Source organism: Lissotriton vulgaris, chromosome 11, assembly GCF_964263255.1.
Source record: "Lissotriton vulgaris chromosome 11, aLisVul1.2, whole genome shotgun sequence".
Classification (NCBI taxonomy): domain Eukaryota; kingdom Metazoa; phylum Chordata; class Amphibia; order Caudata; family Salamandridae; genus Lissotriton; species Lissotriton vulgaris.
Genome location: NC_141699.1, coordinates 1093841878 through 1093869419, shown reverse-complemented (window position 1 = coordinate 1093869419; position 27542 = coordinate 1093841878). Strand labels below are relative to the sequence as shown.

The 27542-nt window shown below is 45.6% G+C and overlaps 1 protein-coding gene across 2 annotated transcripts; it reads right to left on the bottom strand.

Annotated features, from left to right (window-relative positions):
- Positions 1–3694: 3694 nt before the first annotated feature.
- Positions 3695–26593, bottom strand: LOC147684215 (receptor-transporting protein 3-like). Of its 2 annotated transcripts, XR_015300985.1 has the most exons (3): positions 26337–26564; positions 5840–7100; positions 3695–5760 (listed from the first exon to the last, which is right to left on the bottom strand). XR_015300985.1 is itself a non-coding variant. In XM_086944615.1 (2 exons), the coding sequence occupies exons 1-2, from the start codon at positions 26480–26482 to the stop codon at positions 6530–6532; spliced, it is 717 nt and encodes a 238-aa protein (XP_086800741.1). In that variant the 5' UTR covers positions 26483–26593; the 3' UTR covers positions 3695–6529. The 2 variants fall into 2 exon arrangements, 1 of the variants encoding a protein (XP_086800741.1); XM_086944615.1 differs by having other exon boundaries at positions 3695–7100; positions 26337–26593.
- Between the last annotated feature and the right edge of the window lie 949 nt (positions 26594–27542).

Sequence of the window (27542 nt, the reverse complement as noted above, 5' to 3'; positions counted from 1 at the left end):
AATCCTCTTGAGGGCAGGATTTGTACAGATGGGGGATGGAAGTGTTTAAAGGGGTGGATAGCGAGAGAGAAGCGATACATAAATGGGAGCTCCTATGGGCAGGGGCGTAACACAGGCCCCCGCAACCCCCCGTGGTGCTGGAGTGGCCCCGAGCTGCAGGGGGCCCCCTCAGCACAGTGCTCAGGCCTGAGCTCTCCAGATAAAAACCGGAGTGGGGGCCCCTCTGCGTACATTCCAGGGAGGCCCCTTAAACTTTCGTTACGCCACTGCCTAAGGGTCAAAAGGGTGCCTGTTCTGCCTGCATGAGACGCTGTGTTACTAGCTTGTGCTCAACTGCATCATGCGGGTGCCATTGTGATAGGTGATCGTCCTTCAAATGCCCTCTCACCCTCTAACAAAGAGGGGATCTTCCCCTACAATGGAATGCCCTTCTTAGGTTCTTCTGGGTGAGTAATGTGTTTGGCCACTGCTGTTGTGTGTATGCGGCTGGGGGCTGGATGAATGCGACACTGCTTTCCTTGCAATCGGATGAATGACAGTGCGATGCGGTCATTTGGATTGCGGTACTTTACATCGCAGTTTTCACAACGCAAGTCGTTACAATGACTTGCGTTGGAGGGCGCTGGATTGAGGATTAATATGATTTTCTATTCCAACTCCAGCCCACGTAACAGTAGGAAAGGTTTTGGAATAGAAAATCACACTACTCTTTAACCAAGAGCGCCATCCAGCGCTAGTCGTAGTAATGACTTGCATTGCAATGGCTGCATGGTAAAGGTTGTGCGGTGTAAGCACCGCATTGTAAACTGTTTCCCCTTGCAATCGTGCTCTGCGTTACTTTTGCAAGCACTGGAAGGACTTATTGAAGGTGACGCCTATCCACATCATGTACTTCCCATGTTATTATTGATATATTATACTTAATGCTGCTGGCTTGTTAAATACTGATCTTGTGCTGTTTATGCCGGCGTCTCGCCCACCACCCCACTGCTTTGCATCTGTTTAGTTGTTTTCATGGTTTGAAATGCTAATGCACAGTGACATTCAAAATGATGTCATTTCATATGTCATCTGTGATGTTATGAATATTATCACAGAACGTCATGAGTGATGTAATATGGGAGGTCCTAAGCAGTGCATGACAAGTGTGCAAGTTATAGTTACTTTAGTTAAATATAACTGGTGAATTCTAGATGTTTTTTGAGTTTTAATCTGACATTTCCACCTATCAATAAAATGTCACTTTAACCTTAGTTTTTTTCCAGTGAATTACTTAGGTGTTAGGTAAGGTATTATCATGCCTATATGTAACACTAGCAGCCCATCCCGACGTTGTCGGGGTATGAATTGCTGCCGGCCAGTAGTATATTGTTTTGTAGGATTTCGTTTAGATAGCATTTCTTATCTGTGACAGGCCTGCGAAATGCTCCGATTCACAGTGCACTGCTGATGCACTTAAGAGTGCGCGTTCAGTACTGTGTGAACTCAAGTTTCCCTACTTTATTTTTCCTTGCAATATTATCGCAAACTCGACAACATGGCATGAGCACAATTTACATTACAGAAGAACACATTCATTTGTGGCAGGCACGGGGAGACAAAGCGATTTGCCTGGAATCACAGGATGTTGAGCTGATGCCGAGTTTCGAATGTAGCTCCCCAGCTTTAACCCTTTCGATGCTGGTGACGAGCTCAGCTCGTCATGATGCACGGTTGAGCTGTGCTGATGACGAGCTGAGCTCGTCATAAAAGCACCAAAATCACCACTTTCCAGCACAGGAGGGGAAAACGCCCAGCAGCCATGTGGTTAAAGGTCGCAATTCTAGAACTTGTGGCGGGAGGTGTGTCTAAAAGTGTATGTCGGTGCTGGCCATCAATGAGAGAGACCTGTGCATTTTTCAAATGGGTGGTAAAAAAATATGAGTATGTTGCTGGAGATGTGGGTCGCCATGCCACCAATGTACTTACCGGGGGTGGGTAAACACCCATTATTCCGCAACTTTCTTTCCGCATTCCATCACTCCGCATTCTTTCATTACGAAAGTACCATGACTCTGCAATGCCATTATAGCGCATGGCATTACATTTTATATGCTTTTACCACTCATACATTTACAACGAAATTCGTTGTAAATGCATGAATGGTAAAAGCATGTTTTTTTATGTTTGGATAAGGTAAGTATTGGTATAGGGGTATATGTTTTGGGGTACTGAGGTATATGTTTTGGGGTGTTTGGGTATTTTAAGGGTTCAGATATAGTTTTGGGTTATGGGGTACAGGGGTAGTTTTAGGGTTTAAGGATAGGTATGGGTTTTGGGGTACAGGGGTATTTTTAGGGTTCAGGGCTAGGTTTGGGTTTTGGGGTATAGGGGTATTTTTAGGGTTCAGGGGTAGGTTTGGGTTTTGGGGTACAGTGGTATTTTAAGGGTTCAGGGCTAGGTTTGGGATTTGGGGTACAGGGTTTTGTTTAGGGTTCAGGGCTAGGTTTGGGTTTTGGGGTACAGTGGTATTTTAGGGTTCAGGGGTAGGTTTGGGTTTTGGGGTACAGGGTTATTTTTAGGGTTCAGGGGTAGGTTTGGGTTTTGGGGTACAGGGGTATTTTTAGGGTTCAGGGGTAGGTTTGGGTTTTGAGGTACAGGGGTAATTTAAGGGTTCAGGGCTAAGTTTGTGTTTTGGGGTACAGGGGTATTTTTAGGGTTCAGGGCTAGGTTTGGGTTTTGGGGTACAGGGGTATTTTTAGGGTTCAGGGGTAGGTTTGGGTTTTGAGGTACAGGGTATATTTATAGGGTTAAGATGGGTTATTGTTTAAGGGTGTTGGGGTATTTTAAGGAGTAAGGGTGTATTATGATTATGGAGTGCAGGGGTATTTAAAGGGAGCAGGGTGGAATTAGATTTTTAGGGTGTAAAGGGGAGCGCGGGGCAAGCACACCCGGAGCTGGAATGTACAGAACCTGGGAAGAAAAAATAATGAAATATTGGGCACAAAGGTCACTTTTTTTCTCCGTAATCCCGCGCCCCGCACACGCCCCCGCCCCCAGCACACGCCCACAGCACACGATATGAGACATGGCTTGAAGGGCGGAACGCACCACACGCCCCCAGCGTTTGTCACGGCCCCAGCACATGCCCACAGCACAACGCAGACACGCCCACAAGGGACTACTTTGCTGGCACGGTTCTTTTACCTTTTAAATGTATATGGTGGGCGTCTGCATAGCCTATGTCCTTCTGCTGCAACTGCCCTTTCCAATGCTGTATTGGGTGTTGTGATTGGTGCTGTGGTTCCTGAGATTACCTGCCTCAAAGGTTTGGGCTTTCTCTTTATTATATTAGTATGATCACTTTAGCCTTTGTTTTTCCAGTGAATTTGTAAAGTTGTTTTTTAAGGTAAAGTAAGATTTCATTTCCATTGCCCTGAGTTTTAATCCTGATTCTAGCAGGTAGTGGTACAGGGGACAGCGCTAGGGTCTGAATAAAGTCCCTTTGATTTAACTCCTCAGATTTTGACGCCCGCCCAACCCTTGTGAGGTTTGAGCGCGCGCCCAGCGCGACCCCATCTTGTTGCTGCACCTCTTGTGTTATTAAAAGCCACCTCTGCCAAGGTCCCTTGATTCCCCCCTGAAGAGCCAGCCTTTCACTGGCACACATCTGTTCATTCACTGACATCCACACCACTATCACACAACTCATCTCTTATTTTCAAATGCATGATGAATTTCAGAAACTTTATTAAAGTAATATTGAAAGCAAGTGTCATATTTACAGTGGTGTTTAATAATGTTTGATAGATTAGTATAGATTTCTAGACAGAAAAATAAACTGTTTCACAGAGAATTAAACAATATATTATCACAAACAGGTTTATACAGATTTCCAAACTGAGATTCCACAGCGCCTCGAGGCCCTCACGGGTAAAGCAGCAGCCCTCTGCAAATCCTGATTACCACCGCCTGTTCTCTGGTTTCCCACTTCTGGCTGAGAACTAACATGGTACCACCTCACACTTTCCAGTTCTGGGCTTCCAATCTCTGATTATTTCACTCTTTGTCAACGCTAATTTCTTCAAGTATCACCAGGCAAAATGTATGTGGGTAAAAATGCGTGAAATGTGTGCACTACTTGTAAACCTGAGTCAGGCATAAACTACTGTCAGTAGGTATTCGGTGAGAAAAATATTGTACAACATTCTCTAAATACTAAAGTAGTTGAAGATTTGCTCTATTTTTCGACATGCTATATTTAGCCAATCATGTTCACATTTGTTTTAGAGCGTTTTATGCCTTAAATATAACCTTAAATTAGGCTCTTCACCACTGGATCATTTTGCAAGATGTTTTTGCAGTGGGGGTGTTCCATTATTGTTACTGTTAAACTGTTAAACTGTTTTTCTATTTTGTGATTTTTTTTATTTTTTTTTATTTATTGAGTTTTATGACAGCATACAGACAGTAAAGAACAAAAGCACTTTTTGCCATAATACCGTTGAGCATTAAACAGTATCTTATCCATTACATCAGGTCATAGATTCTTAGAGTAACAGCATTTAGAGGACAAGGAAGAGAAAAATAAAAGAAATATCATATACATTAATTTCACCCCAATTTTCCTTACTAGCCCAACCAATTAGCTAACGGAGACCATATTTTAAGCCCATACGTTTTCTTCTTAATGCCCTTGATTTTATATAATGCTATATCAAGATGGTACATAGACAGTAATTTAGTTTGCCATGTAATAAAATTTGGTGGGTCTTCATCCAGCCATTGGGATGTGATGCAAGAACGATATGCCGACATGCAAATAAAAATGAATCCTTCCTCAAATGCAGAACCCTAATACGTTGTACTTTCATTGCACCCACAAATAACCAAAGGAGCTGTTAATTTAACAGAAATACTCAAACTACTCCTTAAATAACACTCCATATCCGCAATAAATTGCGATAACCTAGGGCATCTATAAAACATACGGGCAGCGTCCGCTGTGTGTAGGTTACAGTGACTGCAGTTCGTCCCACGCGTTGAGTCCATTTAGCCAGTTTATTTGGCGTATAATATAATTCAAAAACTGACATAGAATGTTGGATAATCATTGACCCATTAAGTAACACATTCCCCGCCATCTCCATACTTCTATCTAAATTGACTTGTTCAACATTCAGCTTGCTTTGCCATTTAAGTGCCCTATCCTCTAAATCGTCTTCCACCTTCTCCAGAAGCAACTGATACAAAGATCCTATTTTATGCTGTCCCTTTATGGCTTCAACTATCCCTATTTTCCCCAGCAATATCATCTGTTTTGCAAGTTTGTGGCCACAAAAACTTCGTATCTGAAGATACTTAAAAAAATCACCCTGGTACACATGATATTCCTTCCTTAGATAATCAAACGACACAAAATCCTTTTTGTAACACACATTATTTAAAATTAAATTGTTGTTTGAGTAAATTCTACAACCGCGCTGCAGAGGACATTTCCACAGTTTAAAATTTTTTCAAAAAAATTTTTAATAACCAATATCTGGCAGGAGATGAAACTTTAAAGCACAGACTACTGGTCCATTGGTTAAAACAACATGACAATTTAATATCATTATAAAATTGCATGTAAAGGCATTCAATACATTTGCTTGAGAACGGATGCCACTCTTAGTTTATTTTGCAATCTAATTTACCCACGTCCTTTTGAAAAGAATAGGACAGTTTTTTTTTAAAACAAGAAAATCTAAATTAGACACACAGGGGCAGATTTAGAAGCCCCTTGCGCCACTTTTGAATCACTTTTCACGTGGAAAAAGTGACGCAAACTTGCCGCAAGGGGCTTGTAAATTTGCCCCACAACATTTTCAGACGCTGTATGGGCAAATCACAGCATACTGTACCATTGGCTAAGACAATGATGCTGTCACAAAAAGAACTGCAGAGACCATCGCCACCAAGACATGGCTCTGTCCCAAATGAATTCCAACCAAAATCATGTGCCAATAAATTGCCAATGCTATTATTAGTGCCAGCCAGCGGCAATGCATTCAGTTGCCATCGAAGAGTGGACATTCCACCATTGATAGCCATCTATACTATGAAAATTTGATATAGGCATGGCCAAAAACATCCATGGTGCACCAGTCAAAGTGCCATCAGATTCACAGTGCTGGAAATAAGTGGCAACAAACTGACAACACCCTGAGTAGCTTGGCACTGTCTTGTTTGCAGTGCTTTGTAGCCTTTGCATTGAACTTGAGAATTATCCGGAGTTGAATTTTAAGGTAGCTCCGTATTATGCCATCCATCCTTCAGGCCAAGAAAAAACATACAAACCGATTTCTGTTAATCAATAAAAAGAAAACATGTGCCTGATTTTACTCATGTTCTCCCATAGCTTAAGACAGTCCTAACTCTACTCTCCGCGGTTCAAGAACGAATTAAAACTTCATAAATCCAGAAAAATTGAAGTCAGGAGTACATCAGACTAATTTACATGGGTCTGTTGTTATCCAAAGAAGGCCATGGTAAATGAGGCCCATGTTTTCTACTTTAATATGTACCAAATTAATATTGTCAACAGTATAGCAAGAAGCAGACAGCAAAAGCAACAGCCACAGCACTCGTACCAACAAGACCAGTCACAAACAGACTGGTCTTTGTGCTTTTCGGTGTTAGACTCAGGAATGGGGATACTAACGGGCAGAGCCGACTCTTTGGTGAACTTCACAGAATATCCCTTGGCAGGAGATGTCTTCCCAGAAGACCTCTTGCCACTTGTAGTCCAAGGACAGATCCCCAGCTGGCAGGCCTCACAGTTCTCAGGCTGGTGTGGCCCATGGAGGCTTCCATACACCAAGGTGGGTTGCGGCTCGTCATTCACATACTCGCCGTAGCAAAACTTCCGAATGGAGATCAGCAGGTTGTTTAAGATGATGCTGATGTTCTCCTCAGTAAACTCTGGTTCTTCATAAATTCCTGTGCTGCAGCTGTTACACTTCTGCCCCAAGATATTCATTATCACAGTCCCTCGTCTTCCCTGCTTTTCCAGTTTCATTTGGAAAAAGATCGTTACATGTGCCGATGCCCAGATGTGGCCGCAGCGAGAGCAGCAGAACCTGCGGGTGGAAAAGGTAGAACAAGTTACCTGGTCCTGAAAGAGCAATAGCGCAAAGCGTAATGACATACAGTGCAGAGTCTGCACTCTCCCAATCTATAAATACTCTGTACCACTTACACATCCCTTTAATACTCTTCAATTTCTTTCCCCTGATGAGAAATATACTGCACCGTTGGATCTTCGTACCCTGTCTGCATCATAGGCATGCTAAGTTTCAATTTGTTGTGTTTTTTAATATTCAGGTCAATGACAGGGACAGTTGGTTGGCTCAGGGCACTAAGTTTCTAGAGCTATGATCTGTAAACAACCTGGTGATCACACAAAATATTGAGTCACAATACCGAAATATACAGAATATCTTTAGTACAAAATATGGTGTCACACAGTATCATTGTCAAGAATATTTTTTATTGTGGAAAATAATATTGTTTTAATTGTTTCATTTAGAATGGTTTGCATAAATATAGTTGTGAAGACATTGTTATTTATTTATTTGTTTTTCATTTACTTAAGTTTCATTTTTTATTTATAATTTATATTTAAATTGTTTGTCGATTATGTTGGTTTTGGAAGTGGGTTGCTGATTTTGTAGGGGAATAAGATGGGAAGTGAATTAAATTTTAAATGATTGTATATTGCTTGTAATTATTGGTGTAATGTATCATTTATGTAAAATGTTTTATTTTTTATTTTATTTCTTACTTGTTTTATTTACATATTATTTTATAAATCTTTAGAGTATATTTAAATGCTCCTATTTCTGTTAGGTATTTATATTTTAGTAGGTTCTGTAGGTGAATAGGGTTGGAAGTTATCAAAGTGATCGAAATTATAATATATTTTTAGTTAATTGTTTATCATGTTTAATGGATACATCGATAATTATTTTATGGTGGACATATTAAGAACTTTATTTCATTTTTAATTATTCATTAATTCGAATTAAGTATTTTAATTGTAATCTCTGTAAAATACATATTAATGTTTTGTATTTCAAACTAAATGTTTTGGTTATTAATTTGCAATACATTTGATTTTTTTAAATGTATTTTTTAATTTGTTTAATACTTTGTAATACGTATTTTTCTGTTTATACTCTAATTCTTTTAATATGATATTAGGCATTTACATGTTTTGTATAAAAGGATAAAGAGGTGGAAGGCTCTTTGTAGTCCCGCCAAAGCCCAACATTTTGTCTACTATTGCTTGGACTGGAGTGAAAATAGTGAATGTAACCCTTTCGGAGTCTAACACTTTCTCTACTGTTTATTAGACTGGAGTGGTAATAGTAAATATTATCCCTCTGAAGTCCAAAACCCACCCTTCGGTTTATTTGGATGGAGTGAGATTTATAATTTAAGCCCTTACAGAAAACAGAGTTTATGTAATGTTTGTTTAACATTATTTATTGCAATTTGTGTACATGTTTATATATTGTTGCGAGATTAGCAACAACTTCATTCACGGGAAACTGGTGGAATTTCATTTTTTAAATTGACAGGATAATACTAGACAAATGAGGCGGGGACAGAGAACGTGCCCTGCAGAGATTGGAATCTGCATACATCATATTGTTAAACAGTCACCATCCAACAGGACTCAATCAAGATGAGGAAATGCACATACATTTAGGCTGACCTGCATTGGGGACTGCACATTTCAGGTCTAAACATCAGGGTTCATATTGGTATCTGTATTTTTATTATATTTCTTTATAGGAGATTATGGTCTGTTGTTATAAAAGAAAAAAACTTTTCTTTTCTTCTTCCTTGGTGGTATGCAGACAGAAAGGAAACAGGATAGGATTAGATGATACCTATCTTTTTGATGCACAGATTTGTGTAAAGGGGTTGCACTTTATCCTCCTTTTTGCATCTTTCACCGCTCATGTCACCTCATAATATAGACTCAGTACGATATGACGGCAGCTGCTGACTAATGTTATTGATTTTTGACTAATATCACACTTAGGTTTTTTCCTATCTCTTAGGACATTTCAGTACAGCATGCTCAGAATCCACACTTAAAACATGCATGTTGGTGTGATCCCTTTCACTGTCTTCACATTCAGAATCAGAGTTTTCTTCTAAAAACATAACTGCTGTGTATCTATTCTTTTTCTTGCAGACCTTTTGAAAATGACCCATGATTCCGGACCCTGAACGTCTTTGATTCCAAGCTGGACATTTATATTTCATTGGCAAAATGTCATGAAAAACCGTATCTGTAACACTGGATCTCACTACTATACCGAGATTCTTTCTTTTTGTATGTAGGTTTTGGCTTCTTGTGTCGTGCACTATCACATTTCTTGCTAGACTTGATTTTATTCACAACATGCTTACTCTCCTGTAAGTCCTCTGACTCACTTGTTTTCTTGGTGTCAGCTAAAACAGTGTTAGCACATCTCCCTGTAAGTTCTGCACGTTTAACAATTTCTACTATATCCTGAAGAGGTGATTCACCGTTCACCCATAGAATCTCTTCTATGCTGGAATTAGCTGCATGCATAACTATTTGGTCTCTGATGAGCTCATCATGTAAAACCCAAAACGTCAGGTTAATGCTAAATTTTTTAGGGAAGAAACGTATTCCTCTACAGTTTTGTTTTTTTGTTGCTTTCGTTGGTAGAATTTATATCTATCAATGCCCACACAAACAATAGGGGCATAATACACATCAAGATCTTCCATAGCGCGTAAGAGAACATAGCCACCATCCTGTGGGTTCTACACAATACGATATGATACCTTTACCCAATGGGTCCTAAGGAGTGTAACAAAACGCTCTTCTTCTTTTCAGGGGTGAAATCATCATCTTCATCCAGAGTAGAGATATAGTTTAAAAAATACCCTTTCCATTCTTGCCACATGAGTGCATTTTCACCAGAGGAAGGTTGAGTGGAGTAAAATTTAGACAACCACCTGATGCCAATACCTGTATGATGCACAATGTAATAATAACAAGAAGTGAGAGAATTAAAGTTGTAATGAGGAGAAGAAGGAAAAAGAAAAACAATATAAATAAAAATCTCAGAAACCTTTCAAACCTGTTATGTTTGGTGTGCGTGTCACCGTGATGAAGAAGGAGTGCGTACCACCAAAATCCTGGAACGCTGCCAAGATGGTGTGCAGAAAACTGCAAGTGACACGCCAAAGTATTTTCAAAAAACCCAGTTGCCTGACGGAATATTTTTGCTGACACCCAGTACCTTTGGAAGGCGCGTGAGCTCAAGCTACAACACCGTTGAACAGGATGTAGCATGTGAAATCGGGAGCACAGCAAGTGACACTCAATGGGATCCGTAAATGGGATAGCTGTCCAACGGATTAATTTCACCGATACACAGTATCTTTGAAGCGTGGATGCATCTATTGTCAAACTCAAGATGGTGCCAATGGTGTACATGTACAAGTCATGCGTGTGTCGAATGTAGAACTACTGGGAACACTGAACGAAGAAGATGCAGAGAGGAAAATGTAAGGAGGGAGCTGCAATGTGGGTGGCTTGTGGGTAGGTCTGAGGGCTGATGCCACAAAGCGTTTGAGTAAGTATGAGGACCGAACCACGAGAACACTTCTTAATTTGCGGTAGGACACGCTGAGCAGAATGGTTTTAGCTCTGAACCTTTTCTACCTAGGATGCTAATAAGCGTTCCTCTCTGCCATTTCCTCATGGGGCTGTAGTTACTACCCGAACCGGGTAAGTGACAATGATGTTGTACTTAGCCCATGTTATGAGAATCACAATCACTGAGCTACGTACAGATGGTGGTATTTTGTATCATGTTACGTGGGGTATGCAGTTATCAATTTGCTCGCATGCCATATATAATTAATCTGTCTTCTTGTTGTGAGCATAATCTGCTTCCATGTCATGTATGTCTATTTTTTGCGTTCCAGGTTTATTTAATAGTTATCGAAGGTACATAATATTATCCTTTGATTCCCTGTGTGACTGTTTACCTTCACCAGAGTGTCCACTATTTTCATACTCACTTTACTAAGTAGGACCATACTGACTGACTGAAAAATATTTATAGAGAGCACTAATGCCGAGGCGTCTTGGCGCTAAAGAGAAGTGAACAGACACCATAAATACAGGATAAGCGCTGCGCGAAAATCCAGGTTTTAATTTCCCTCCTGAACAGCAGTCGGTTGGATATCATTCTCAAATGAACAGGGAGTGAATTCCATTTTAGCTGCTAGGAAGGTAAAGCGTTTTCCTCCCCACCTTGCTCTTTTTATCTTGGGAAGTTTGAATAACCCAAGACTGGCAGACCCCAGAGCACGCATTGGTGTGTAGCGGGAAAACAGGGACCGCACATCCTCTGCCTCTCCACCGAACAAAGCTTTATGAACCAGGCAGAGTGATTTAAACTCAACGCGCCGACGTACGGGGAGCCAATGGAGTTGTTTTAACGCATTTGATGTGGGATGATGTTTCGGTGGATTAAGCAACACTCTGGCTGCCGCATTCTGAATTGATTGCAGTTTTCCCAATTGTGCGGCACCCGCTCCCAGATACAGGGCATTGCCATAATCAATTCTGGAGAGAATTGTGGCAATTATAACTGTTTTCCTCAAAGATAGAGGAATGAACGGGAGGATCTTTCTCTAGCGCTTCAACATAATAAAAGTAAGCAGATGATACTTGAGTGATATGAACAGCCCAGGCCAGAGTTTTGTCAAACATAAAGCCAAGATTCCTAGCTTTATTTACTGGTACTGAGCAGATCCCAGCTGAAGATGGCCACCAAAGCTGATTCCAGATCGGGGTTTTGTGACCAAACTCTAAAACTTCAGTTTTGTCAGTATTCAGTTTTACAAAATTAGAATTCATCCAGGTCATCAAAGCTGAGGTGCACTTGGAGAATTCCGCCGCCATGACATCCACTGCATGAGTTACCCACACTATCAGCTGAGTGTCATCAGCGTATGACACCAGCGTGAAAACATAACTTTTTATTAATTTTGCCAGGACCAACATATTAGAAGCCAGCACAAAAATATTTTAACATAGGGTAATGAACTACTCCATTAAAATATTGTGTCTCAGAGCATCACAACACCTATTTTAGCCTATCACTTCACCACCACCCTACACATCCCACTCAAGCCCACACACCCCACTTCACCTGACAGCTACGAAAAGATTCCCGGCAAAGAGACTCTAGTGGGTACCCTTCGGGTATTGCAGCACCGGCCCGACGAGGAGCAAGCCCAATGATGAAGCATGACACCTTCAGGGTGTGTGAAGGCCCTTGGTCTTATTGGAGCATAGTCCCCTTCCTGGAAGCTATAGACTCTAACTGTTGTGTTCAAGGAACTGCACACCCTTTTCTGATACCTAATTGACACAAAGAGTATGTGTGCTAGACCTCAAAGCGCCTGGTTCCCTTTTCTATAGATCCTCTATATTTTTGTGCATGATAGTCTGTCTTACAACCAGTCTACCTGCAGTCAGAGATTATTTTAATAATGATGTGTTCAGATGAGCGGTAAATGACGAGGTTACAAAATTGGGTTCCACTATGTTTCTTGCCTGGCACGTATTCTTATCATTATTTTCATATCACACCTGCTAAAACCAGTAATAAACACAAGCTGGCCTTCTTCCTCTTTTATGAATGATCTTAAAACAGCACATACAAGAAGAAATCTCTAAAAAAGTATTTTTAGATGATATAAAGTAATTGTAATCGATTATCAAGCAAAGCAACAGAATTGCCGTGCTTAAATGAATACACATATCTCTAATGTCCTAAATAATATCTTTAACTTTCTTGGTGATGAAATATCTCTAATAATATAGATGATAATATTATACATCTTATCCAAAACTTATACTTTAACTGATTTTTTTTTAAAGTTTTTATATATCTATACTACTATTATAAAGAGAGAACTGTGTCCTTTGAGCCAGGTAAACTCGAAAAGTACACCACCAATCCAAACACCCAATACATCTTTGAAAACGTCAGGCAAGCAGAAGGACATAGGCTATATAAAAACAAAATATATATATGTTAGAAGGGAAACGTAATTTTTAAGGGAAAGTAGTCCCTTAGAAGTAGCGCCAGCTAACGACGTGCGTGCTGATGCGTGCTGACATCACAGGGGAGCGCGGAAGCCGGAAGCAACACCCTGCGAGGAGCGGACAGGAGAAAGGAAGCGACACCCTCCAAGGTCTGGAGCGCATAGAGGAGCGTTGACATGCCCAGGGGAGCGCAGAGTAAGAGCAGACAGGAGAGTCGGCAGAAGCGGCCAGGACCAAGAAAACGAGCGCGGAGAAACAGCGGAAGCGACACCCTCCAAGGTTCGGAGCGCGTAGAGGAGCGTCGACATGCCCAGGGGAGCGCAGAGTAAGAGCGAACAGGAGAGTCGGCAGAAGCGGCCAGGACCAAGAAAACGAGCGCGGAGAAACAGCGGAAGCGACACCCTCCAAGGTTGGGAGCGCGTAGAGGAGCGTCGACATGCCCAGGGGAGCGCAGAGTAAGAGCGGACAGGAGAGTCGGCAGAAGCGGCCAGGACCAAGAAAACTAGCGCAGAGAAACAGCGGAAGCAACACCCTCCAAGGTCCGGAGCGAGTAGAGGAGCGTTTACAGGCCCAGGGGAGCGCAGAGTAAGAGCAGACAGAAGAGTCGGCAGAAGCGGCCAGGACCAAGAAAACTAGCGCGAAGAAACAGCGGAAGCAACACCCTCCAAGGTCCAGAGCGCGTAGAGGAGCGTCGACATGCCCATGGAGCGCAGAGTAAGAGCGGACAGGAGAGTCGGCAGAAGCGGCCAGGACCAAGAAAACGAGCGCGGAGAACCAGCGGACACGAGCGTGGGCAGAAGCGGCTAGGACCAAGAAAACTAGCGCGGAGAAACAGCAGAAGCGACACCCTCCAAGGTCCAGAGCGCGTAGAGGAGCGTCGACATGCCCAGGAGCGCAGAGTAAGAGCGGACAGGAGAGTCGGCAGAAGCGGCCAGGACCAAGAAAACGAGCGCGGAGAACCAGCGGACACGAGCGTGGGCAGAAGCGGCCAGGACCAAGAAAACTAGCGCGGAGAAACAGCAGAAGCGACACCCTCCAAGGTCCAGAGCGCGTAGAGGAGCGTCGACATGCCCAGGAGCGCAGAGTAAGAGCGGACAGGAGAGTCGGCAGAAGCGGCCAGGACCAAGAAAACGAGCGCGGAGAACCAGCGAACACGAGCGTGGGCAGAAGCGGCCAGGACCAAGAAAACGGCAGCAAGGAAACACTGTAAGTACGCTCTGCTGCTCCCGGCCGCTCTGCTGCGCCTCTCCTGCTGCGATGCTGCCCCCAGCCCCCTTCTGCCCCGGGCGACGCCGGGGCGGGCTGCTAGTGGTCTAATAAAAGGAGTCACTTGTCCGCGCGTGACGTAGTATTGCAGCCAATGCACTTCCGGCGCAGCCTTAGGCATCATCACACAAAAGCAGATGTCTGCAGAGCTGCAGCCATATGGGGGTTTAGCATTGTTTAGAAGGGAAAGCTCAGCCTGTGCTTTAATAATGGCTCGAACCAATAACATTGCAAGAATGAGCCCCATCAGCCAACAGTATCACAGCAATGCAGCGACAGCAGTGACGTCAATGCTACTGGGCACTGAGTGTTTCCAAGACTGGAAACTCATGTTGTTAAAACAAGGTGACCCGGCGAGTCCCCCTCCCCTCCCCCCTCCCACTCCGACCCCTGCTGTGAGACAGTACAAACCCAGTAAGATGCTCGAAGAGAGTCGAAGTGATTCCTTTCTCGCCACGTACATCAGGAGCGTATGTCCAGGGAATTTGTTTTCAAACTTCATCTGGGAACAGCTTGAAGGTTGTCATCCTTTCCAAATGTACATAACAAATGATGGTGTGTCCAAGTTCTTCCTGCCCCTGGTTTCCTTTCCTGGAATGCATCTCCCCTAAGTGATGGAAAGGGAAGTGAGGCTGATTTTAAAACGCCCCGCTATTGGTAGTTGTACTTGAAGGCTGAGTTAATTGGCGCTTGCTGTCTGTCTGTCTGTCTGACTAAAAGCAGCGCTTTGCTAGAGGTTTACACTGCGCGAGAGCTGTGAATGCCACATACGTCGCTTCTCAAGAGGAGCATAGGAAGATACTATATATTTTTTTATCTCTACTGAAATTTCATGTCCGGCATTTCGCAAGGACTTTCTGCAGATGGAATTAATGTAGAACTATCAAGTTGGCTTGTATTTGGAAGCGCGCCTTTACTCATTGGGGCATTTACCAATTTACCAACTGTTACCCTATTGAAGGACATGCATTTTATCGACTTTGGAAGGATGAAAGGCTAGGCTTTGGGATTCGAACCTGTGGCCATGAAGGTCAGCATACATTCCTCAGTAGTCTGTAGACAAAACAGTAGGGCTGCTACAGAGTCAGTCTTATGTGACGGACTCCATACCAGCCCTTCTTGCCTCTCAGGTTTGCTTAATTCTGTTATAGTTTAATGATAGTGTCCATGGCATCCGCCTGGCTACTTCCATTGCTGTTCGCTCCTGCAGACCTTTTAATGGTCACCAAGGTCCTTATAATTTCCGACCGCCACCTCCCCCACCACTACCTCACCCCATGACGAATAGCGGAATTTGCAGAGAGGGCAAGGTTTGAATGGGCCTTTAGAGTGCTGAAGTTTCTCTCTGTGGAGGAGTGTGGCCTGGGGCAGTGTGAGTGGTTGGCAAATCCTTTCACCAATACCAACAAGCATTTGCTCGCATGATTAAAGTTTGAGCTATTGGCATTGCTAAATAATGCAACACCAATAGCTAAAACTTTAACATATTGCAAATGCTTGTTTTTTTTTTTGCAGAGTTTTACTTAGCGGGAAGTCGACCACAACCGAACCGGGTATCAGAGCGCTTTACATATCACCAGTTCCGTTACATTCATTTTTGTTAGGCTCGAGGAGATTAAGTGATTTAAACAGAATCACAGGATGTTTGAGCAACATTACCGAGACTCGAGCCCAGTTCCCCAGGTCCGAGGTCCAGCGCCCTAGCCGTTAGGCCACCTCCTCTCCTCTCTCCCCTTGAAGATGTTGCCCACTTCTGCCATGAGCTTCACTTTTACGGGGAAAATTAAGTTCTCTCACTCAAAAAAAGCCAGCCGCCTCAGGTGTGAGCGGTTACTCTTCAGGTACATAAAGGGCCGGCCCGGCCCGAACGCAGCTGACCCTGATTGTGGCTCCGCGGTGCTACTGTGCGTGTGGACCCCGACTCTGCTGCTCTCCAGGCCCCGCTGGACCCTGCGCCTGAGCCCCCTGGACCCTGCCTGGGCTCCCCGGCCTCCCCTCCCTGGACCCTGCTCTTGCTCCAGGCCCGCTCGTGCTGCTGTGGATGGGCGGAGCGCCCCCCCCCCCCCTCCATGCCTGCCGACCCCGGGGCCGTGAGGGTCTTCCTCGGACGCCTCCTGGAGGAGGCCTGCGGGCGGGTGCTGCGCCGCCTCTGGGGGGACCTGCTGCCCAGAGCCGAGGCCCTGCAGCGCCCCGACGCCCAGCTCCTGAAGGCCGTCCTCGGCCTGCCCGCCCCCCCCCCCCAGCAGGTCACCCCGCTGCTCCTGGAGGCCTATGACCTCGACCCGCTGCCCCCCGCCGCCCCGCAGGCCGTGGCCGGGAGCCTGCTGGAGTGCCTGGACCCGCCCCACTTCGAGCTGGTGCTGTGGCACCGGCAGCAGGCCGCGGTGAGAGAGCGTCGGCTCCAGGCGCTGCTGGCCACCCCGGGCGGCTTCAGCCAGGCGCTCCTGGAGGAGCTGGAGGGGCTGCGGGGCCGCCACTGCCCCCACCTGCTCCTGGAGGAGATGGACGAGCTGCTGCGGGGCCGCCACTGGAAGAGCAGCAGACCCTGGACCTGGTCCTGGCGGAGCCCCCCAGCCGAGTCTGCTTCTACCTCAACGTGTGCCTCAACCCGCCAGATGCGGAGGCCCTACGGGCCGTCCGGGCCCCGCTCCGCGCCCTCCTGGAAGCCGAGAGGACCAGCGCCCCCGGAGCCGTCACCATCAGACTCCCGGGCCGCGTCTGCCGGCTCCTGGCGCTGCACACAGGCGACGCCCCGGAGGCCGAGGCGCTGCTGAGGGGCAGCACAGCTACAGTGAGAGGCGGCAGTGCCTGGAGGCCTGGGGGCTGCCCCGCCGGCCGGTGACGGTCGCCATCATCCCCATCCAAGCGTGCTTGTAAATAAATAAACAAATACTGCTCACTGCACCTCGAGTCCGTGCACTCTGTTCACAGCGGGCGATCTAGTGTTATTATATTTTAAAATCAATTATGTATTTTCTTACATATCAATTTTAATGAAACTTATCAGTGCTTTTTTGCTATCGTAGCTGCAGGTTACGGTTCCGTTCGTTTGTATACGGGTACTGGTGTGCTTTAAAACATTGGCATAAACAAAACAATGAAGACGCATGATGGCTTATGAAAGTGCCACCTGCTGGCCATTCCGGAAAAAACAAATCATCAAAAGCTGATATTTATTTCTGAGAAAATTGCCAAATTTGTGTGCCGCTCACTTGGGATTAGGGGTGGGCAGAAGCAGGGGCGGTGGGTGAGATTTGAAAGTGGTGGGGCGCAAAGTGATTTGCATACAGCACCGTAGCGAGCGAGCGCAGCGAGCGAGCCTGAACCCCAAAAGGGGGGTTTGGGGGGATTACCCCCCCCAAGAAAATTTTGAAAAAAAAGAAGAAAAATCGTGCATTTTCAAGCAAATTTGAGGAAGCAGGAAGGTTAATAAAGCAATTGTGGAAGTGCAGTTATTACATTCATAGATGGCTTAACATAGGTAGCTGCTTATTCAGTATAACCACAGAGCTTCATACATTCTGTCCTATTACGCTCAGGTGCTGAATTCAGACTATAAGACTTTCATGAAAATCTCAGATCAACAATATTCACACCTAAGGTGGGAGCAAACGAGGCACTCCACACTTTTCTAGCAAAGAAACACATTTTAAATTACTGTAGGACTGGTATATACATCTGGCAAAACTCTACAAATAATACCCTAGTGCTAGTGCGCCTCGCTGCGCTGGGGAGATTGTGATAAGTTAACATAGGTGATCTACTTCATATGTCGTGGCCTTGTCCCAAAAATACGGCCCCCTCGTTGTGCTTGCTTTCCTGCCCCCTGTTCCCTCGTTGTGCTTGCTTTCCTGCCCCCTGTTCCCTCGTTGTGCTTGCTTTCCTGCCCCCTGTTCCCTGTGTGTGGCTCTCTGTGTGTGTGGGGCTCTGCGTGTGTGTGTGTGGGGGGGGGCTCTGTGTGTGTGTGGGGGGCTCTGTGTGGGGGGCTCTGTGTGTGTGGGGGGCTCTATGTGTGTGGGGGGCTCTATGTGTGGGGGGCTCTATGTGTGTGGGGGGCTCTATGTGTGTGTGGGGGGCTGTGTGTGTGTGGGGGGCTGTGTGTGTGAGAAGGGCTCTGTGTGTGTGTGTGGGGCTCTGTGTGTGTGTGTGGGGCTCTGTGTGTGTGTGTGGGGCTCTGTGTGTGTGTGTGGGGCTCTGTGTGTGTGTGTGGGGCTCTGTGTGTGTGTGGGGCTCTGTGTGTGTGTGTGGGGCTCTGTGTGTGTGTGGGGCTCTGTGTGTGTGTGGGCCTCTGTGTGTGTGTGGGGCTCTGTGTGTGTGTGGGGCTCTGTGTGTGTGTGGGGCTCTGTGTGTGTGTGGGGCTCTGTGTGTGTGTGGGGCTCTGTGTGTGTGTGGGGCTCTGTGTGTGTGTGGGGCTCTGTGTGTGTGTGGGGCTCTGTGTGTGTGTGGGGCTCTGTGTGTGTTGGGCTCTGTGTGTGTTGGGCTCTGTGTGTGTGGCTCTGTCTGGCTGTGTGTGTGGCTCTGTCTGGCTGTGTGTGTGGCTCTGTCTGGCTGTGTGCGTGGCTCTGTCTGGCTGTGTGCGTGGCTCTGTGGTTGTGTGCGTGGCTCTGTGGTTGTGTGCGTGGCTCTGTGGTTGTGTGCGTGGCTCAGTGTGTGTGTGTGTAGGTGGCTCTGTGTGTGTGTAGGTGGCTGTGTAGGTGGCTCTGTGTATGGGTGGGTGGCTGTATGTGGGTGGCCGCTATGTGCAGAAAAACACTTGCGAGTGCAAAAGGAGGGTACAGTGTCTGCCCTTAAAGTCCAGTGAGCTCTGCACCGTCTTTCAATCAACACACCCTACCCAACAGCGGTCAATGAACCAATCCAGAGAAGAGTGGGAGCACGGAGGACCACACAAGACACGATCAAAAGCTGACCCAACAGCTGCCGATGGACCACACCAGAGAAAAGAGGGGGGAAAGAGGGCGGTATAAGACTATCAAAAGCCAACCCAACAGTGAACGAGAAGAAACCCCAATGAAGTAATGTGATATGATTAAAAACCAACTCAGTGACTGCTGATATACAGTGTGGCAGAAAGGAACAAAGATGGCTTTACAGAAGTGTGATAATGACATTCAACTCAATTTTAAAGGGAGTGCTGATAGAGAGACGGTAGGGGTGAGAGTGAAATGATGTTAATGAAGACAGCTCAGCATCTATCAACATTGCTGGATAATAGAGAGAAGTCAGGGCGACAAAGAGCTGTACTATGTTTCAAACCAACCTTAACTAAATGTGTAAATGTGCGGTCTGACACCAATCTGATAAGACTGGGCTGATTGTTAAAACAATACCACGACGATCATGCCCATGCCAAGCTCCCTTTATGTGCCCGCACACAGCCACACACTATGGCAGTAAGCACAAGCACAGCACACTCTTTAATGTAGGTAGACAAACTCTGCACGTGCACACTGACTTTTATTGCATATAGGCACCCACGCTTAATATATGCACAGACTCACTTTCCTTGTACAAACACACTCGCTGTATGCACTCAGTCACTACCCTTGAATGCACACATGCTTCGTGTGAGGCCACACTAGAACATGCTTCCCGCAGGGACGTGTAGGCCACGCCTGTCTGCCCGCATCTACACTCTCCTCTATACAGATATACGATGCCCTAGTGTGTCCTCACCCACACTGTCCATGTTCACACTTTCCCTGCTGCCCAGGGTTGGACTGGCCTAAGGGGCAATCAGGCAGTGCCCGGGGGGCTAATCTGACAGGTCAGAGTGTAAGAAAGTTTTTGGCTTGTTTTATTACCTGCTGGGAGGGTTTTTATATTTCCCAGGGTGTACACACAGACCCCGTTCTCTCAATGGCTGCTCACCATCTCTCTCTCTCTGTCTCCGCACCCTCCTCCCCCCAGTTCTGTAGACAGCCACAGTATGCCACCGGGGACTCAAGTGTACCTGCAGCACACACTGACCCCGAATGCCCCCTTATCTACCCTCAACCAGACCCTACAAAGACATAACAGCATACATGGAGGGAGTCTTCCAATGGTTATGCCAGCGTGCCACCTTCGATCCCGGACTTTTGCCAGCAAAACAAGCCCCTCCCCCCGCTCTTTATGAATACTCTGATTCCCAGATACCCCTTTAACGCACAATTCTCCAAGGCATGCAGGTTCGCCATGTGCAAAAGAATAGCGCGGGTGAACAGAGAGAAGAGAAAGATTTTCAAAGCAAAGGGTGGAAAGAATAAAGGAGGGAGACAGGTGGCAAGAGTTTCATGGACCGTACTTCACACATACTACTTTATTTCCATTGTTATCTAGCAGCCTAAGGGCTAGATTTTGCGTTGGGTGGTAATGGATAATCATCTGATACACGTTCGAAATGTTAATTGGAGAGGGAAATCTGTTGGTGGAATTTTCTTCTCCATCGTGGTATCATGGTAAAGGAAGTACCACTTCTGGTACTTTATGATCAGACGATTTATGGACTGTCCCTGTGCCAAGTGTCAGGGTGTGAAACAAGAAATTCTCCCAGTTTAGGCTATACATTCTCCTGTCTATGACCCGCTGGATTCAAGTGTTGCACTTTGCAGCTCTGAAATATATGTGCACTCATTAATTCTAACTTTCCCAGCCTGTATACACCGACCGTGCTGCACTGAGGTTATCTGTTCTCCCTTCGAGCATTATCAATGTTATCATTTGCATCAGTACTCCGGATGTGTTGCAACGGCTTTAAAGCCCCCCCTTACACAATTTCATTAAAGGAAAGAGACTAACATCCAATATATTCTCTCTAGATTGAAATGACGACATGGTGGTGTCCCACATCTAGCACCAGAATGTCACACCTTTGTCGAAACGGGAAACTCAAGGTCTAATAGAAAATGGCGAGAGGCCTAGGCTGCCACATATGCTGGGACACTGCATACTACGCTGGTTGATAAACACACAGCCAAGACAAAGTTTTGCCGGGAGGTTTCAAGACTTAACACGAGTATTAATAGCGAAGAGAGAAATTACGAATAATTGGAGGGCTACAAGGGGACTAAGAACAGAGATCTGGAAAAGAGAGCTGGAGAAGTGGGCAGACGCAGAAAATAGAATTCATAGCTGCCAAGGTTTAAGATTGCTTATGTGTGACATTTTCAGAATTTCAATGTTATAATGAGTGACATTCAACAACTATGAGTGACACTTTCTTGCTTGCAAAATCAAGCAATGAAGAAGAGGGAAAAATATATAAATATCAGATATTACACCCCTTTGAGCAACTAGAAACTCTAAGAAGATCTTAAAACTGCTGCAAAACTAACCTACTGCCCTTAAATAAACGTGTTGCCTGGAAGCAGTGCATCACTGCAGTCAAGCCCCAGGTTCAGGTTTTTTTTAATGGATGCGGGGGGTGAGAAAGCTACATACATGAGGGTGCTGCCTGGACGCTGTGTGTCCCTGCAGCCAGGCCCCAGATTCAGGGATTGTGAGGGAATCAGGGGTGTGTGGGAAAGCTTCGTACACCCAAAGTAGCATTGAGCATGGTTGAGCAGCAGGCAGTATTACCTATGCTCTAATCTCATCCTTTGAGAATTAAAGACAAAGCATTAATATGCAATTTCAGAATGAGATACCCATCTAGTGATCAAATTGTTCAGTGAGAACCTGGTAAAGCTGTGACAAATCCCAGCTTCTCTGTATCACTAACTTGTGTTATCCTAGACAAAGTGTTTATTTCACAGAGCCTTCTTTATGTTCATTATTACATATGAGAGTGCCTTCAAATATGCGTGTCATACAAATTAAAACATGTTTGTATAAATCGTAATGGTACCAACTAATTGTGAAAAAAATTCCTTCATATCTTAGAGTTTAACTGTACTCTGCAAGTATAATACGTCACAGATATTGTACAACTGAATCAGATGAAGGCATGCCTTCTGGGGTTACTAAATATTTTCTAAATTACACCATTGCTAAAATGCTGCAAGTAAATGACCTCTGCACAACAAAGATGTCATCAATTGGTTTGAGAGGTGCAAATTGGAATCCTGTTCATTTCTTTTTGTTGCAGTTTTATAGTGTGCTTTGGAGCCCTTTACATGAGTACCAGTTATAATATAGATGGTCAGATTTGTTTTTTAGGAACAGTAAGATTAAGTAATTTGCCCATATTCACAGGATATTGAGCCAATGCCCAGACTTGAACCTGGTTCCCGAGTTCCAAAGTCTGCAGCTCTGACGGAAACACCACATGCTCTGCCATGTTTCGTGTTTAATTTAATGGACTATAACGGGAATCTAGTTTGCCTATAGGTTACAAGTGAGAACTGACTTACCTCTCAGCAAACAGTCAGTAGAAAACACGTCATGCAGATAGAAAACAGTGCTCCCATGAGGTGAATGCTCCTTTCCTGGTGTTCCTTCTTTTAATGACTGCTCCCCTTTGAGTCTTCTGCTCCTGCCTTTTTCGCTAATATATAAGCTGAGTTTGTGATCCCCACTGTCTCACTTGGGCACCACCCCCACTGCCTTCCTTACAGATGCTGGGAGGGGAGAGCCATTTGTGCGCCATAAAAGTATCCGACACCATGCGGCCTGCTCGACCACCTCCACGCAGTACACTGTGAGGGGTCACTCCACCTCGCCTCGGGCACTTCACTATACTGTGTTTAGCAAGGTACAGGCGACAGCATTTATAAGAATTACTTCAGGCACAGTTTTTGTTTCATGTGAACATCACCAGCAAAAACCGGAGCTCCAGACCAAACAGGCATACAAACAGCCTAGCTAAAATAAATCAGTTGGCACACTGACCTGCACAGCTACCTCTCAGGACTCGACTATACTTGACAGGTGGCAGGCCGGCAATGAAAAAGGTACAGGCGACAGCATTTATAAGAATTACTTCAGGCACAGTTTTTGTTTCATGTGAACATCACCAGCAAAAACCGGAGCTCCAGACCAAACAAGCATACAAACAGCCTAGCTAAAATAAATCAGTTGGCACACTGACCTGCACAGCTACCTCTCAGGACTCAACTATACTTGACAGGCGGCAGGCCGGCAATGAAAAAGGAAGCTGCCGCCCGTCATGGCATACACTCCAATTATGTTTTTCAATGTACTGTCCTGGTAAATTCGGCAACATCCACCCATTCCAAAAACGGGTGCATAATCCCCAAAGGCCCGAGCCAAACGACGTCATCACAACTTAGGAGAAGCCACACTGTTAGCGCCCATAAAACAAATATTTATCAAGATGCAGTGCGCTTATCTGCCACATTAATGTCGGAACCCGTAGGACAATTACTACTCACCACACTTATCCCCGCAGTCAGGTCTGGCGAGATCCCGTGAGTGCTGTGCAACAACCAGCCAGGCAAACGTCACAGCGCAAATCCAGAATGACCAATCACTGCATAGCTTCACAGTGAAGTCACGCACTGATTGGCCATGCAGTGCTGAGCCTGAGCCAGTGTGCCACCAGCCAATCCTGGGTCTGCATGTAGCGCCTGGATTGGCTAGCGAGGCACATTTGCTGCTCGCCCTTTCGCCCTTAGAAAACCCGGGCTGTGGCACCAAACAAGCACCCCTGGGTCCCGCTGGGGAATTTACAGTGCGCATGCTTGTGAAAGTCTTCAACTTTCCCAAGCATGCGCACTATAAGTTCCCCACGAAACTGTGCCCTACGGTCTGCTGCAGCCTGAGTGTGGACTGTCACTCAAGCTGCAGCAGGCCACACCCCTACACAATTCCCGCCGGCGGCTGATTGCTAGTATTCAATGTATTTAATTGCGGCCGGCGGCCGCGATGCGTCCATGGTGGCTGGTGGGGCTACGCCCCTACGCCCCAATGGACGCACCGCTGCTGGGCAGAAGACACATCATTTCACTCCGGTGAATTCCACTCTTACATAAAAACTCCTCCAGATTCCGCAGAGTACTGCAGAGGAGCTGGAAATGCATGTTGTGCCGTCCGCGCTGCAATTTAGTGCCGGTATACCGCTCTGTCAGAAAAATCAGCCCGAATGGCACCAGAGTATTTTCGAATAGATTTTACTGCCCTCTGAGTAGAAATTATTCTTGGGGAGCACCCCTCTGACTGAGGCCGCCCGCGTTATAAAATCCCATCAGAAGTTCTCGTGCCGTCAGAAATCACACTAGGGGGCGCCAAAGTCCGCTCGCGCTCACCAGCACCCATTCTGGAGCCTCATGTTCTTCCTGTTGTCATTGCGTTGCTTGAACTGGAAAACAATTCCACCATGCAGTGACTGGCTGAATTTGGGGGTAACACTACCTACAGAGTAACGCGGAGTCGCCAAATTTTTCCAGTTCCAATAGTGGAATTAAAATTCCACTCAAGCCTACCTCGGATAACAAAACCGGCTCGCCCTGCTGCAAAATACAGATTTTCGTGGCTGCGTTTTGATTCCCAAAACTACCTACACATCATCGATTTCCAGCTCTGTTTCGATTATTTCCTCACTTTTGGGGGATTTCAAACAGTATTGTGTTGTATTGTAATTGCATTTATATAGCGCTTACTATCCGTAATGAGGCATGGAAGCGCTTTTTCGGCGAGTAGTACGCTACTCTGGAACCCATAACGGATTAGTGTTGAGTCGCTGTAGTGAAATATGACAGTAATGTCATTTGAGTGGTGGACATGTTAGTCAGTCATTTCGATTCAGAAGGATAGGAGAAAGATAGAAGAGGGAAAAAGGTTTGCATTTATATAGCACTTGTTACCCCTGATGGGGTGTTAAAGTGCCTTTTTTGGCAAGTAGCACGCCACTCCAGAACCCCTAATGGATTAGTGGTGAATTAGTAAAGTAAAATTTGAAAATAATTTGAGTGGTGGACATTAGTCAGTTGTTTGGATAGAGAAGGATAGCGGAGGGATAAGGTGGGTTTGCAAATCATTTATTTAACTTACCTGCACCAGGTTTGGTTCTAGAAATAAAATAACTTTAACTGTCAGTAGTACAAGTCGGAAATCATGGCTTTCTTGGTGTACTGTTTGAGCCCTACAGTTTCTCTGGTGGGGCGTCTGCCTAAAAGTTATATCTGAACTTTTTACGTATTCCCATTTTTTTTTACCCATAAATAGCATTTTTTCAATGTGAGTATCAGCTGCTTTCTCCTAAACTTGATGAGGGCGCGCGCTGAAAGCTCGAGCCGGGCTCGAGCCAGGTGGCGGTCTGTGCCTCAGCCCTGGGGTCACTTGGACCCTTGACGAGCTGAACTGAGCCCGGCCACTCCCTGTGAGGGAGGGTCACAGTTGTCACAGGATGTGACGTCATCATCCTGTTACAACTGGAGCGTTGTCTTGTGGCATCTCCGACCCACAGACAATGTGCAAGTGTCGTGTTTCATAGTTTTAACACAATCCTGGTTTTCAAGAGCTGTGAAAGCCAGCATTGTATTAAAACTAAAAAAAAAAAATACTCACAAAGACCAAAGGCTCTCCCAGCAGGAAGATGGTGAGAATAGTGTGTGGGGGTGGGGGGGATTAGAGAAAGAGATAGAACGGTAAAGAGTGAAGGATAAATAGCTAGGCCAGCCCGGCGTGACTGCTAATTTTGCACAACCTACTGTCACTTAAAAAAAAAAAAATGTATGGTTCTCATGCTGCTGTTTTTTTTTTTTTTTGGTGTGGATGTGGCCTCAGGTCGTATTTCGACTCATACACCTTCCCATGAGCTGTCTCTCTGGCTCGCCCACCTCTATCCTCAACCCCCAAAAGCTTGTCTCCCTTTGGGCCTTTTTTCACCCACTCTGCACACTCACTTACTCCAAACACTCTGTGGTTTGTAGTCAGGTGTGCAAACAAGGAAGGGAAAATATCTAGAGAATGTTTGTGAATGGAAACGGATGTTATAGATGTATAGAGCTACCTCAGTCAGCACTGGTGACTCCTGTGTCTGTCTCACCTGCCAAAGGCCTGCTGATGGCACCACTTCCAGTCACTTCCGGCGGAAGTGCGGTTCTCCCACAGCAGGGACCACTCATCCCTCGGCTTCTCTCGAAACATCAAGGCCCTGAAGTAGTAGTCCCAGACGTCCTCATCTTTGCCCATGTTCACTCGATGGAAGCCTGGAAGGGACACTTCTGCCAGAGAAGCGCTGAGCGTGTCTGTGTGGAGATGTCCGCTGCAGCTCCTGGGTGTGGCAAAGGTGGAAAAACACCTGCGAGTGAGGACTGGGAAACGAAACAGACACTCACTGAGCAAAATTAACCCTTTCAGCGCACAGCTAGTGCTGAAAAAGGCACCTCGCCGTTCCCTCTTTTTCACGATTACCGTGGAGAGAGGTGCTTCAGAAGAGATCTTCATTCTTGGTAGGGCTGACGCGCTTTTTCATTCTTCCAAGGTCGAGAAGTGGCTTACTGCAATATCAACCAGTGCGCGCTAAAACTCTGGGGTTCAGTGGTGCCATGCTCATCGGCGTTGTGCAACTATGCGGACATAATGTTTTCCACATAATTACGGATTTACTTGTTGCTCAGCCCACCTGCTACATAATTATCAGATTTCCTAGAAAGTTGTTTTTAGTTCAAAAAGATCAAAAGTTTCCACAGAAACCACACACACGGTGCCTCGCAGTGCAAAGACTTAAATTTTTGCCAAGGTTAACAGCCCTCCTGTTAAGTCGTCTACTGGGGTTAAACTGGTACCAGGGAAGTAAAATTTTAGCCCAGAAAGTACTAATATTGTGTATTAAACTAAAAAGATCATGAAACGATACTGTCACAGGATGTGAGGCTTTGTCCCACATAATTTGCCATGTTCTTGCCTCATAACTCAGTCAACCCTGCTGCAAAATCTGGTCTCATTTTACCGCATAATTCCAGCGGCCTCGAGGGATGGGGTGGACAGCTGAACACTAGACTAACAGTCCTTAAAGATCCCTTTAACACACAGTTTGAGGTGTTTGTTCTAACTTTGCAGGTTTCATTCAGTAGCTGTGTAGTGCCCGGCCCCATTTTCGTATGATTTTGTACTCAGAGAGTTTGGTAGTTTTGAGAGTTTGGTAGTTTTGAGAGTTTGGGGGTCCGCTGCCCCTGTCATGGCCCTGGCACTGCAGCTGTCTGTGCGCCCAGTGCCTCATGTCGTGTGTCACAATGCCCTCCTCCTCCTA